The 12,189-nt window shown below is 37.1% G+C and overlaps 4 protein-coding genes and 1 long non-coding RNA gene across 5 annotated transcripts in view; 3 read left to right on the top strand and 2 right to left on the bottom strand.

Annotated features, from left to right (window-relative positions):
- Nucleotides 1–3: 3 nt before the first annotated feature.
- Nucleotides 4–1,480, bottom strand: LOC110851273 (dnaJ homolog subfamily B member 9). The gene is made up of 5 exons (XM_022098986.2): nucleotides 1,162–1,480; nucleotides 939–1,073; nucleotides 613–795; nucleotides 467–534; nucleotides 4–387 (listed from the first exon to the last, which is right to left on the bottom strand). The coding sequence occupies exons 1-5, from the start codon at nucleotides 1,204–1,206 to the stop codon at nucleotides 168–170; spliced, it is 651 nt and encodes a 216-aa protein (XP_021954678.1). The 5' UTR covers nucleotides 1,207–1,480; the 3' UTR covers nucleotides 4–167.
- Nucleotides 1,481–1,695: 215 nt separating this feature from the next.
- On the top strand, nucleotides 1,696–4,884 carry LOC110851272 (T-complex protein 1 subunit zeta). The gene is made up of 10 exons (XM_022098985.2): nucleotides 1,696–1,989; nucleotides 2,110–2,173; nucleotides 2,293–2,601; nucleotides 2,674–2,891; nucleotides 2,979–3,235; nucleotides 3,443–3,528; nucleotides 3,603–3,701; nucleotides 3,790–3,909; nucleotides 3,987–4,255; nucleotides 4,345–4,884. Exons 1-10 carry the CDS (start codon nucleotides 1,853–1,855, stop codon nucleotides 4,412–4,414), a joined length of 1,629 nt encoding a protein of 542 aa, XP_021954677.1. The 5' UTR covers nucleotides 1,696–1,852; the 3' UTR covers nucleotides 4,415–4,884.
- Nucleotides 4,552–5,252, bottom strand: LOC118436017. The gene is made up of 2 exons (XR_004835127.1): nucleotides 5,154–5,252; nucleotides 4,552–5,074 (listed from the first exon to the last, which is right to left on the bottom strand). It is a non-coding gene; the product is annotated as an uncharacterized LOC118436017 (long non-coding RNA).
- Nucleotides 5,253–5,346: 94 nt separating this feature from the next.
- Nucleotides 5,347–8,564, top strand: LOC110851274 (ras-related protein Rab-35). The gene is made up of 7 exons (XM_022098987.2): nucleotides 5,347–5,701; nucleotides 6,015–6,054; nucleotides 6,140–6,315; nucleotides 6,392–6,516; nucleotides 6,581–6,630; nucleotides 6,701–6,950; nucleotides 7,031–8,564. Exons 3-7 carry the CDS (start codon nucleotides 6,243–6,245, stop codon nucleotides 7,166–7,168), a joined length of 636 nt encoding a protein of 211 aa, XP_021954679.1. The 5' UTR covers nucleotides 5,347–5,701; nucleotides 6,015–6,054; nucleotides 6,140–6,242; the 3' UTR covers nucleotides 7,169–8,564.
- A 1,461-nt stretch (nucleotides 8,565–10,025) lies between these two features.
- LOC110851522 (RNA-binding protein Musashi homolog 2) overlaps nucleotides 10,026–12,189 on the top strand; it is a 28,384-nt gene continuing 26,220 nt past the window's right edge. Inside the window, exon 1 of the mRNA XM_022099334.2 lies at nucleotides 10,026–12,127. Coding sequence (XP_021955026.1) covers nucleotides 11,929–12,127 — 199 coding nt within the window. The 5' untranslated portion in view covers nucleotides 10,026–11,928. The remainder of the gene's footprint in view (nucleotides 12,128–12,189) is intronic.

Here is a 12,189-nt window from a genome sequence, read left to right as displayed (position 1 = left end):
GTTTTAGCGTGGCATAATAAGTATATATTATTTTTCTTGGTTTTATACATAATCACCACTTTCGGATCGGATCATATAAATACTATCGTTTTATCGAGTTACAGCACGTTAATTTGCGTTCTATTACGAGGACAGGTACTTATTGTTGTGTTCTGCATTTATACACGCTAATCATTCGAAGTCCTAGGAGGACTCCTCGGATTGTCATAATCTTCTGCTAAATTAAACATTATTGAACAAAGAACGATGAGCGTTATGGCTGCAAACATGCGAATAACAGGATCTTGTTGTTCTTGAGCCGCCTTTCGTTTCTGATACTCAATCCACTGGTATTCATGGATTCGACTACGGGATCGAGTAAATGTGTCTGAATAATGCATCCGGGTCCTGTGAATGACAAGGAAAATGATTAATATAAAATGTATAAAAAATTAAGTTAGCCAGTTAAAGTTAACTAACTAATTACCACTCGTCATAGTCGTAAGCAGCACTACGACCACTTGGTGGAGGTTGTCCTTGTTTTCGCTCAGATCTCTAATAAAAAAATGAAAAAATAATCTTAGCACATCGAACAGAGATTTTATGTTCACAGGAGTTACTGAAATTATGTACCTCTTGACGAAAATGTTCACCGAAATCCGTCACGGGTTCTCTGGTCGGGTCATCTCTGATATTTTGGTATGTTGATCCAGACGTCCCCACCGGTAAATAACCTTTGTCATACATTTTGCGCAGTTTTAAATTTCCTAGGACCTCGTACGCTGTACTTATCTCTCTGAATTTGGTATCATCTCCCTACAAAATTAGCCTAAAATTATTACAATGTTAAAACAAATGTTCAATTAGTCTGATTCGTGAAATTCTAATCCTTTATTATTCGACCTCGTGATTAGTCGTGATAACAAAACAATACTAAGATGGTTAATTAATCGTCGTACCTTCGTTTTGTCCGGATGACATTTCATTGATAATTCGTAAAACGCTTTCTTGATGTCGGCCTGAGAAGCTCGTGGAGTGACGCCGAGTAGATCGTAGTAACTATTCTTCCTGTGGATCTTCCGTTTCACCAAGTGCTGTGAACAAAAAATAATTACAGATTAATTGTAGATTTGTCAACAGTTTATAAAATGGGATGATTATTTCTACAGCTATAATACTTACATCTTTAAGCCCTAGTGGAAGTCGTATCGGTGTAAACCTGAACATGATAACCCTGACCCCCTCAACTTATCTTTCAACATTGATTAAACGTGTAAAACATAAATATTGAATATATTATTCAATATTGTCTATACAATTGACTAGAATCACTTTGGTGGTTTATGAATAAAATCACTTTTAAAGCATTGCTTCGAAAGCACCACTGTCTCCTTAAGTTTCTAAAATTTGTATTTTAAAATGATTGTAAAATTTAGAAAAATTCTACCCCTCAAATTTACATTTATATTATTCAACCCAAAAATATTCCCGGTCTCATCAACCATGTGACACGATTCAGAGTGAAAAACCATGGATCATCTAATTTCCGTGCATATATTTCATGACATTATCAACCCCAACAAAAATTATAAACCAAAATTTTGTAAAATAACATACACTATTTTGTAAAATAGTTGTGTGGTGTGGATAACCCCTTCGCTGTCTGGATGAGAGAAACGAGGCGGCAGATTCGGCCACCATTCTTTACTCACCTTCTTCTAGAACTTGTGTTCGGTGTGGTCGGTGCGGTGTCTCTCTTCTCTCTCCTCGTATTCTCGGTGTGACTCTGCGAGAAAGTTTAATTGTTACGTTAATTTTGAACGAGTAAAAGTTAATTGTTCTCGTGAATTAGTGTGAAAGAGAGGAATTCACTATGTCTGCAATCAGTATGTTGAACCCGAAGGCGGAGTTCGCTCGGGCGGCTCAGGCCTTGTCGATTAATATCTCAGCTGCACGTGGAATCGCGGAGGTCATGAAATCCAATTTGGGCCCGAAGGGAACAATGAAGATGTAAGAGAAATATCAGTGTTATGAAAATAGTTACGTGACTGGGAGGAGAATTTAGGGGGGAAGGATATTGAGATTAATTATGCAGGGTTAATTAATTTGAGCCCTTGTTTTTATGTGCAGGTTGGTTTCCGGTGCTGGCGATATCAAGTTGACAAAGGATGGGAATATTCTTCTTCATGAAATGGTAAGAAATTAAGTTGTAGTGTAAGTTAGAGCAAATTTATTATTATAGGTTTGCCCTAAATTTATGTATAGTTATTTTTGAATAACGATTTGTAACGCTTGATTTTAATTTATCTACAGCAAATCCAACACCCTACGGCATCTCTGATCGCTAAGGCCTCAACTGCACACGATGATGTTGTGGGGGATGGAACGACGTCAATTGTCCTGTTGATTGGGGAGATCATGAAACAGGCGGATGCCATCATTTCGGAGGGGGTGCATCCCAGAATTATCGTGGATGGGTTGAACATTGCAAAAGAGTCGGCCTTAGAAGTATTGGAAGGTTTAAAATTGGATTTGCTCATGGGTCGTACCGTATTTGTTGACGTAGCACAAACAGCTTTGAGAACCAAGATTCACCCAAAGTTGGCAGATCACCTTGCTGAGGTAGGTTATAAAAGTTATTTATCTTTGTTAAATTGTTGGTTAGTTAATAATAATTATTACATATCTTTTCAGTTGTGTGCTGATGCCGTGTTAAGTGTAGTTGAGGAGGACGGAAAAACTGCGGATCTGCACATGATTGAAATGATGGAAATGCAACATCGAAATGAGTACGATACTTGTTTAGTTAAAGGATTGGTTATGGATCATGGTGGCCGTCATCCAGACATGCCAAAGTCGTTGAAGAACTGTTTCATTTTGACTTGTAATGTGTCTTTGGAGTATGAGAAAACGTAAGTACATTAAAAACAAAATTATTCAAAAGCAATATATCTTGTGCATGGGATTCCATAGTAAATAATCTATATTTCGTTTTACAGGGAAGTGAATTCCGGATTCTTCTACAAGACTGCTGAAGAAAGGGAAAAGTTGTTGTCTTCTGAACGTGAATTTATTGATCAACGAGTCAAGAAGATTGTGGAGTTAAAGAACCAAGTCTGCCCTAAGGATAGTGACAAGTCTTTTGTCGTCATCAATCAAAAAGGTATTGATCCCATCAGTTTGGATATCTTGGCCAAGAATGGAATTCTCGCTCTGCGACGGGCTAAACGACGAAATATGGAACGTCTTTCTTTGGGTATGGCTTAAGAATTTTTCCGAAAATAATAGTTGTTATGTATATATACATATATTATATCTATATTATGTAGTATCTAAAAAGTGATGAAATGCTCGTTAGTTCTTTGCTTTGCATTGTAGTACTCGCTCTCTCATTTTGTGAATTAATAGAAGGAGGAAAATAAATGAAATACAAAAGTTCAATTACCATAATTTGTCCTTTCAGCATGTGGAGGAATGGCTATGAATTCTTTCGATGACATGACTGCAGATTGTCTTGGATATGCTGGATTAGTTTATGAACACGTTTTGGTAAGATATTGGAAACAGTGAGTTCATAATAAACTTCCTTTTTTGAGGATTAATAGTGTTCATTCTTGATGTAGGGGGAAGATAAGTATACTTTTGTGGAAGAATGCAAAAACCCCAAGAGTGTCACTCTCTTGTTAAAAGGGCCCATGAAACACGGCATTGTTCAAATGAAGGTAATCATTATTAATGTTTGCCTGATTTTACACTTGTATCAATTCAATTACTAATACTAAATATTTGCGTGTGCCTTACCATTTTTAGGATGCAATTCGTGATGCAATTCGTTCTGTGTACAACGCTATGCAGGACGGTTGTGCCATTCCTGGTGCAGGTGCTTTTGAAATGTTAGTATCCAAAAAACTAACCATGCAAGCCTCCCAGGTAAGTATTTTTCCCCTTTTCATTAAAAAACTTAAAATCTTAGCTAATCTAACTAATTGTATTACATGAATTCACAGATTAAGAATCGCTCTGTTTTGGGCGTGAACTTGTTTGCACAAGCAATCCTTGTCATCCCAAAAACTTTAGTCATGAACGCAGGCCATGACCCTCAGGAGGCCATCCTTAGTTGTATGTCTTCGGACAATTCGGACGGCAGCGGTGATTTCTATGTAGGTGAACCACTTCAGGCACGCGGGGTTGATCTTAACACTGGCAAGTGGATAGAATCTGGCTGGGCTGGAATTTATGACATCTACGCTGCCAAGAGGCAAATGATTGATGCCAGGTGAATTCCCAATCCTTTCTTCTACACTTTATTTTGATATATATATAACGTTTGATTAATGTTCTAATTATTCTAATTTTTAATTTTAGTATCGTTGTCGCCACCAATCTTTTGCTAACTGATGAAATCATGCGAGCTGGTCTATCCTCATTGAAATAATTCATCCATACATCTCTACTTATTAAGATGAACGGACCATACACTACTACATCACATTCTTCCGTTTTTCATTATTAACCCATAATAATATTACACTTATTCCTTTTCATTTGTAATACGCAAGTTTTTTATTGCACCTTTTATATTCCCCACTCAACTTATGTATGTCTCTCTCTCCATTATCTTGTTTTCAACATTGTCATTAGAGCATTGTTACCAAATACATTCACTATTGCTCATCATCAGTATCCGTATCAGGGCAAAAATATCTGTACAATAACATTATCTGCATATGTCAAAGAGTCTTCAACTCTCCCTAAATTCTTACCCTCTCTCAATTCCTATTAATCGCCGGCATAATAAAAAAAATATTATGATATATAGATACATAGCATTTTTCTATATGAAAGACTAAAAAAAGCTTGTTTTTGAATAAACTTGAAGAAACAATAAATCGTCCTCACAAATTGCCTTACCATTAAAACATTAAACCTCCCCTGGTTAATTTGTTATTTTCATATGAATTTACGGCATGCTGTTCACCCGAAATACTAGGAACTTGCTGCATCGTCACCAGTTTCTTCAACAACTTCTTACTTTTCGTCATAATTTTTCTCAAGTTGATCCCATGCATGCAGGTGTGGGCGTGAGAACGCACGTCTGAGTCATCATGCATGGATTTTTATCAATTCAGAAAAGGCTGAGTTATTAGACTAAAAAAGGGTACAACAACATTTACCAAGTGGTAGTAGATATAACCATAAGTTGGTTATAGTTAGTCTTCTGTGGTGGAGATGATGATGGTGCGATAGTGACGACGACGATGATTCAATAATAACGCAATGCTGCTGTTGATGGTGATGATGGTGGTTCGTGGTCGGTGGTGGATTTGGTAAAAGTTTCTCTCACTTTGAGAGAAGAAGGGAGGAAGTTACAAAGGTGAAAACCAGCAGAGAGTTCAATATCCAGTCTCCAATCTCCCTTTTTTGAGGGAGAAAGTAGTCGGCCGTCAGTCAGTCAGTTCTCAATTCGTGGGTAGGAAGGAGCGAGCAGAGTTCAGTCTCGAAAAAATCAGGATGTCAAGATTTTAATTTTGAGTTTCTCAAAATATTTTCTAAATTCGTAGTCGGGGCAGCTCCCCCCACAGTAAATCCCCACCAGAGGCTAGTTAGTTTGTGGTGAGAGTCGCCACTCCCCCAAAATCTTCTTTTTTCATCGTGAGGTCATCGTCTGATCAGTTTTTCTCCGCCGTCCGTCTCTTGGCTGGTGCGTACGTGCTGTGATAAGGTATTTTTTCTATATAAATGTTATTGAGGCTTATCTTTTCCATTTCTAAGTACTTTGGGTTTGAAATTTGCTCAAGTTTTCCACGGGGAATTGAAATTTGGAGAAATTTCAATAATTTTTTGGTGGTGTCATTCGATTTTCAGTCTGAGAGTAAATGACCCCGTTGTTCTTTTTCTGTCATGTCATCATCATAAGTCCATCCCAAGTTTACGAAATATGAGAAAATTAGTTTGTATAGTAATACAATTAAAAGTAGCGAGTTATTATTTAATTTTTTGATTTTGAATTTTGAAATGGTTGTGGATTTTTCTAGTAGTTGACCCTGCTGCTGTTTTCTGCTGATGCTGCGACAAGTAAGAGTCATGGAAACCAGTTCATAGTAGTTCATAGTATTGAAAAAAGATTGTCCTAATTAAAATTTTATATTTTTATTTCAAGGGAGGAGAATAATAGCAGATTAGTAGATATAGTCGGAAGAAACAGGGAGCTTTCAATCAACTTTGTTAGATTATAAAATTTATTTACGTAACACTAACCAAAAATGGCTACACGAATGGGAGGACAGTCCAAGGAGTATGACCACCTTTTCAAACTTCTAATCATCGGAGACAGTGGTGAGTTGCAAATTGTGGATCAAGTTTTTTAATAGTTTAATGATTTTATACATAAAAATTCTCTTTCTTTGCACAGGAGTTGGAAAGAGTGCCCTCCTTGTGAGATTTGCTGACAATGTTTTTTCTACAAACTACATTACCACTATCGGCGTGGACTTCAAAATCAGAACTCTTGTCGTGAATGGAGAGCGTGTGAAATTGGTAAGACGATAATTTAAAAATGTACAAATCATTGGAAAGTTAAAGTTGATTTTTGGGGACGCAGCAAATTTGGGACACGGCCGGGCAGGAACGATTCCGAACAATCACGTCGACGTAAGCAATTATTTTAAATTTAGTTAAATTATTGAAAGACATTATTTGACTATTTGAATTTGCCATCCAGATACTACCGTGGAACACATGGGGTGATCATTGTTTACGATGTGACCAATGGAGAGTCCTTCGCCAATGTGAAGCGCTGGCTGCATGAAATTGAACAAAATTGCGATTTGGTCAATAAAGTCCTCGTTGGCAACAAGAATGATGACCCATCAAAGAAAGTCGTGCTTACGTCAGATGCACAACGATACGCAGATCAAATGCAGATCCAGTTGTTTGAGACCAGTGCGAAGGACAATATCAATGTCGAGGAGGTATGTATACGTATATGCATTGAATTGAACTGTAATTAGATTTAAAAAAATAAATTATCGAATGTTTATTTTGCGTATAGATGTTTATGGCCATCACCCAGCAAGTCTTGCACTCAAAAAAAATGCAGCAAAGGTCAGACGAGCGCAGTAACGACCACACAGTTCAATTAGGAGGCAATCCTGGAGGCAAACCTCACAAGAAGAAACAATGTTGCTAATCAATTTACCACCGGCTTACTTTCCAAAACTTCAATATTATGCTTCCATTACCTGTTAAAAATTTCCAGTCTTCCGCTCGCCTGTATTGTTTCGATTCTTAGAACACATATTATGCATACACACTGAATTAGAGTGATTTATTATGAATGCTGCACGCGCTGAATGGATAGGTATAGTAGATATTTATTATTTGAACAGTCCATCAAATAAATATATACCTCTATTTTACAATTTCCTAATTTTTTATGTTGTTCTGTTACCAATTTTATTTACTTATTTCTGCTGTTATATACATATATATATGCGATCGTAATTTTGCCTATTATTTTAACCCATATTGATTTTATCCCCCACTCATAACGTTTTTTACTTATAATATCTGTCCCACCAAGTCCGCTAAAAATGAGTAAGCTTTAGTTACTCGGAGATTTTATTAAATGAAAGGGAAATATTTAGAAGGAGCCGCTCCCCAGTAAAATTGTTTCGAGAGGTGCAATATCTGGAAAAGACATTTACTTTAAATAACATAACATGACGAAATGCAAATATGTATGTTTATTCAAAAGACATGCAAACATTTGTCCGTATTAACCCGAAATTTTATATTCAGTTCTGTGTGGCATAACCCGGTTGCGCTACGCCAAAGAAATTGGAGAATTGCTCAGGCCACGAAGAAATGAATATAAAATAATCTTATTGACGCTATTTAGTAACTTTATTCCGCTGTAAGATTATAGTTAGTGAAATTTTATGCGCTGCTGTGCTCTTGTAAAGAAACTGAACGCTACTTGCTGCACATTTTAAATATCTGCCTTCTTTATTATTAAATAAAAATCAGCAAAAATGCACTTGATAATGATGGATCTAATTACAAACTAAAGTATTTTATTCAAAATTGTACTGACTGACCAGCAAATTTTATTTTCCTATCAGGCTAAAATTGGAGCCAAAAACTGAGTATTTTCTTAACAGTAGTATATAAAAAAACTACTCATTCCACGAAAATTCAGCAGATTCCAAATTTTCCAGGAATAAAATAATGTGGAAATACAGTTAGTAGTCATTTTTATAGACATCAGTTATTGTTATAATTTTATAGTTGATAATTATAATTAAAAACACGATAAACATGAAATATTACTATGCAGAACTTGTCACAGACTGGACTTTTTGAGATTGGTCGAGTATATATCTAATTAAATAATCAACATATTTAACATGAGTTCAAGACTTGCTTGACAGATTTATTAAGACCACATAAAAAAGAAATATTGTTACACAGATTTTGTATGAAATTGTTATTAGAAATTGTTACCCTACATACAATATGAGCAAGAGATTGATCTCGATTTATTTCGTGTCTAGTTGAAAAAATGCCAATCAAAGAAATAAAAATAAAAATAAACGATTTTATGAAGAGCACAACTTAATTAAAAATGTTTAAAATGCCGATAATTTGTCTTGCATACGTAACCTGACACATTGTGCCTCCTGGGTGTGTGCCAATATATTACCCGTTTCGCAATTTCGTTATTGCATCTCATCCTGCCTCCTCCTCCTCCTCGCTGACGGCTGCCTCGATACTCGTCCTCATTTGTCTCAACTTGTCTCAATTTGTCTCTCGTAATGAATATGACTTTCCAACCAACGAATCCAATTTCATGACAAAACTTGTACGTCTCCTCTTCACGACTCGGAAACCAGAATACTCGCCTCGACCTAGACTCCAACTCTAGCCATTCATTCTCAACTTGAGACAAATAATGATAATAATAATGCGTTGTTCCATTGATTGTATTGTTACCATTTACCAAGCTTTGAAATGTACCACCATCACCCAAACAAGCTAATCGAATGAGAAACTCTTATCAGGTAGGAACAAGCAATTAGTTTCTCTCTCCAGACGAATTAGCCTCACTAAAATCATAAATCTAACTAAACCATGTCTCTTAGAATTATTTACATGGGGGTAATTTTCCAACTTTGAATTTCCAACTCCGTTTTGATTAAAACTTTATTAAGGATTGGATAGATTGAGCAAGTAGTGATTTGAAAGTAGCGATGATTAAATAGCTGGTGAATAATTGATGAAAACGTCGAGAGTTTGTTAAATGATACGAATCTCTTTATAGCAATTAGTCACCCTGTCGTCGTCGTTGTCGTCGTGTAGTCGCAGGCATGGCATGGTTTTTTTCTATCCAGTCCAGAAAGAAAGTTGCCTATCGTAGTGGTGAAAGTTGATGTTTGTCGATGTGTGTGTGTGTGTATGTGAGAGAGAAAGTAGAGAGAAAGTGAGTGATTGAGAGGGAAAGATGTAAGTTTGTGCAGATATATTATACGTACGTAGTTGAGGTCCACCACCTGGGGAAAGCAAAACCACTAGAAAGAAGCACATGCCAAAATATACATTCATCAAAGCCCAGCAATTAGCTCGTGCTGCTGTGCGAAAGATTTGATGAGACAAGACCGACTGATGAGAAAAGCAAGTAGTTGGAAACCCAATACGCCACTTTTATCCTCTTCATTTCATCCAAACACACAATATAAATACAATACCGTGTGAATGCCGGTCCTTTTCTCTTATCTTTATCATCCTACATATCCATCCACACGTGATATGCACATATAAATACGTCAAGTTATACGTATGTGAGACTGGAGTCCCAAAAAGTTTGTCTTCTTATCACGTCCCAACATCGTCTTTTCTTAAGCGCAGATTGACTTCCGGAGATGAATACGAGATATCCAAGTGTGTCGCATCTCATCTCCTCAAATGATTTCCACATTCGACGCTTAATTCATCCCGAGTTACGCACACACACGTTCAAGCTCATCTATCTTGCCGTACAGTGGGATGGATTGTGAAAGGATTTGCTGCTTCTGCCGCGGTGACGTCGTCCTCTCGTCATCGTCGTTATAAGGTTAATTGCATTTGGAGTTATTATGCAAGTAAGTAAGTGACGTTTTCGTAGTTGGCCAGGTAGTCGTGGCGTTATAATAGCCGAACTGTGGGGCTCTTCTAGAACTAGATGGAGGCAGACAGGAGGAAATCAGCAGAGAGCCATATACCCCCAGATACAGAAACCAAAAAGGTTTATTGTATGGATTGCTGGCTTGCTTGCTTGAGGGTCCTTGTGTGGGAACTCAACTCTTTTCTACAGCATTGGTCTCTCCAATCCGTTAAAGCTCTCTTCTGGCTGCTTAAACTCCATACCATTGCCTGCCTGCACTTCTATTCTTCTATTCAGCAGCTAGCAGCTAGCATTCGCATTACACGACGGTCGACTAAAATGCCGTGTTTTAGAGCTGGCTGCCCTTACGACTAAAACTCGGCTAACCTTCTGCTGCCGCACTCTTTAAGAGGAGCAGAAGAGAACATACCGTTTTCAGACTCGCTGTGTTTCTTCTCTCTGCCACAACTTCCCCAAAAATACTGAAGAAAAGAGGAAACTGCAATAATAACAATAATAATTTTGCCTCATCCTCCTCCTCCTCCTCCTCGTCCTATGTCCGAAATCATTCCAATAATCGCGCCCTAATTGTCACCAGGGAACACCACCTGTCCAAAGTACTCCACTAATTATTGTGAGCAATAATAAAGACATTAAGCTTCTCTCGTATTATACACGAAACTACTTGTGTATGTATCTCTCTCTCTCTTGTCACACTCCTCCTCCCAGTGTTCGCAATACGACGACGACGCCAATTACTAATTGGCTCATCATCACTAGATATACGTCGACTGGAAGTCACTGCACAAAAGATATACACCTTATTACTCGTAGTACCGGAGTTGTTTAAGGAGGAGAGCACTTTTCCTGCTTCTTCTTCTTCTTGGAGACATCATTGTTCAAAAGTTGTTGTTGTTCTTGTTAACTAAATAAAACCACATACAACTCGAATCATCATCATCAGTATTGAATTCAATCCAGGCGAAAGAGTTTTCCTAATAATTTTGGAAACTTGTATTATCTTCATTTCTATACTAACAACTAATTACTACCTACCTCGGGAGAAAGGAAGAAATTAACGGAAGGTATTAAAAAAATATATATATACGATTATCCTAAACAAAGGAGGACTTGAACTGAAATCAAAAATAAACATTAATACATAAAAGAAGAATCAACTAAATGCAGAGGAGGAGAAAAATATAACAAATTTTTATAGAATATTTCTCCACGAAAAAAAATCTAATACCCTGATCGCTCTCTTGTCAATAATTCGACTCTAATTTGTAATAAATACCTCTTCTTCTTCTCCTTCTTCTTGTTATACACATTCCGAAATATAATACGGCGGAGGACGGACGACGATAAAAAGTTAACCAAAAATCAATCATTTCATAATACTTGAAGAATAAATAAAAACAAAGCTATAAAGAAAGAGTAATAGTTTCCTTCTATGCAACGACATGTAAGTAAAAGAATGTAAAAGTTGTAAAGTTTTTGTCTCGCGAGTGGAAAAATACATCTCGAAATTATCATCAACGTCGCACATAAATATACTAACACAACTAGATAAAGGTTTTACTATGTTATTGACATAACTTAAGTGCAAGTGAGACAAAAAAAAAGTCACTACCATCACCGCTTGTATTATCAATAAATACCGTAATTTAGAAAAGTGGTTTAAAATAAATATTGTGAATTATCCGAATTCAAAAAGTATAAATACATATACGTTACGTACTCATAAAAGAGAGGAGAGTATTTCTGAACCCTCGTTAAACAAACTGTCCCCCCGTAAGTTTTTATGAATGATCACGTCAACGACGACGACGGGATTTCCCACTAGTGCGCTCCATTTATGCCCCTCGGTCACCAGTGCCCAGCTCATTGACGACACGCTACGACTCAACGCCCTCCTCGGCCCGGCGCCCACACCCACCAGCGTCTACCCGCCCCCCAGGACTAAACTCCATCACCCAACCTTCATCAACATCCTCCCCTTGCCAAGTAGGTCACCCTTACTTATTTACTTACTTATTACCCCCTCTAATTAAGCATTCATGGCATGA

Source organism: Folsomia candida, unplaced genomic scaffold, assembly GCF_002217175.1.
Source record: "Folsomia candida strain VU population unplaced genomic scaffold, ASM221717v1 Fcan01_Sc006, whole genome shotgun sequence".
NCBI classification, from domain to species: domain Eukaryota; kingdom Metazoa; phylum Arthropoda; class Collembola; order Entomobryomorpha; family Isotomidae; genus Folsomia; species Folsomia candida.
The sequence above is the reverse complement of the archived record's forward strand: the minus strand, read 5'-3'. Positions and strand labels throughout refer to the sequence as shown.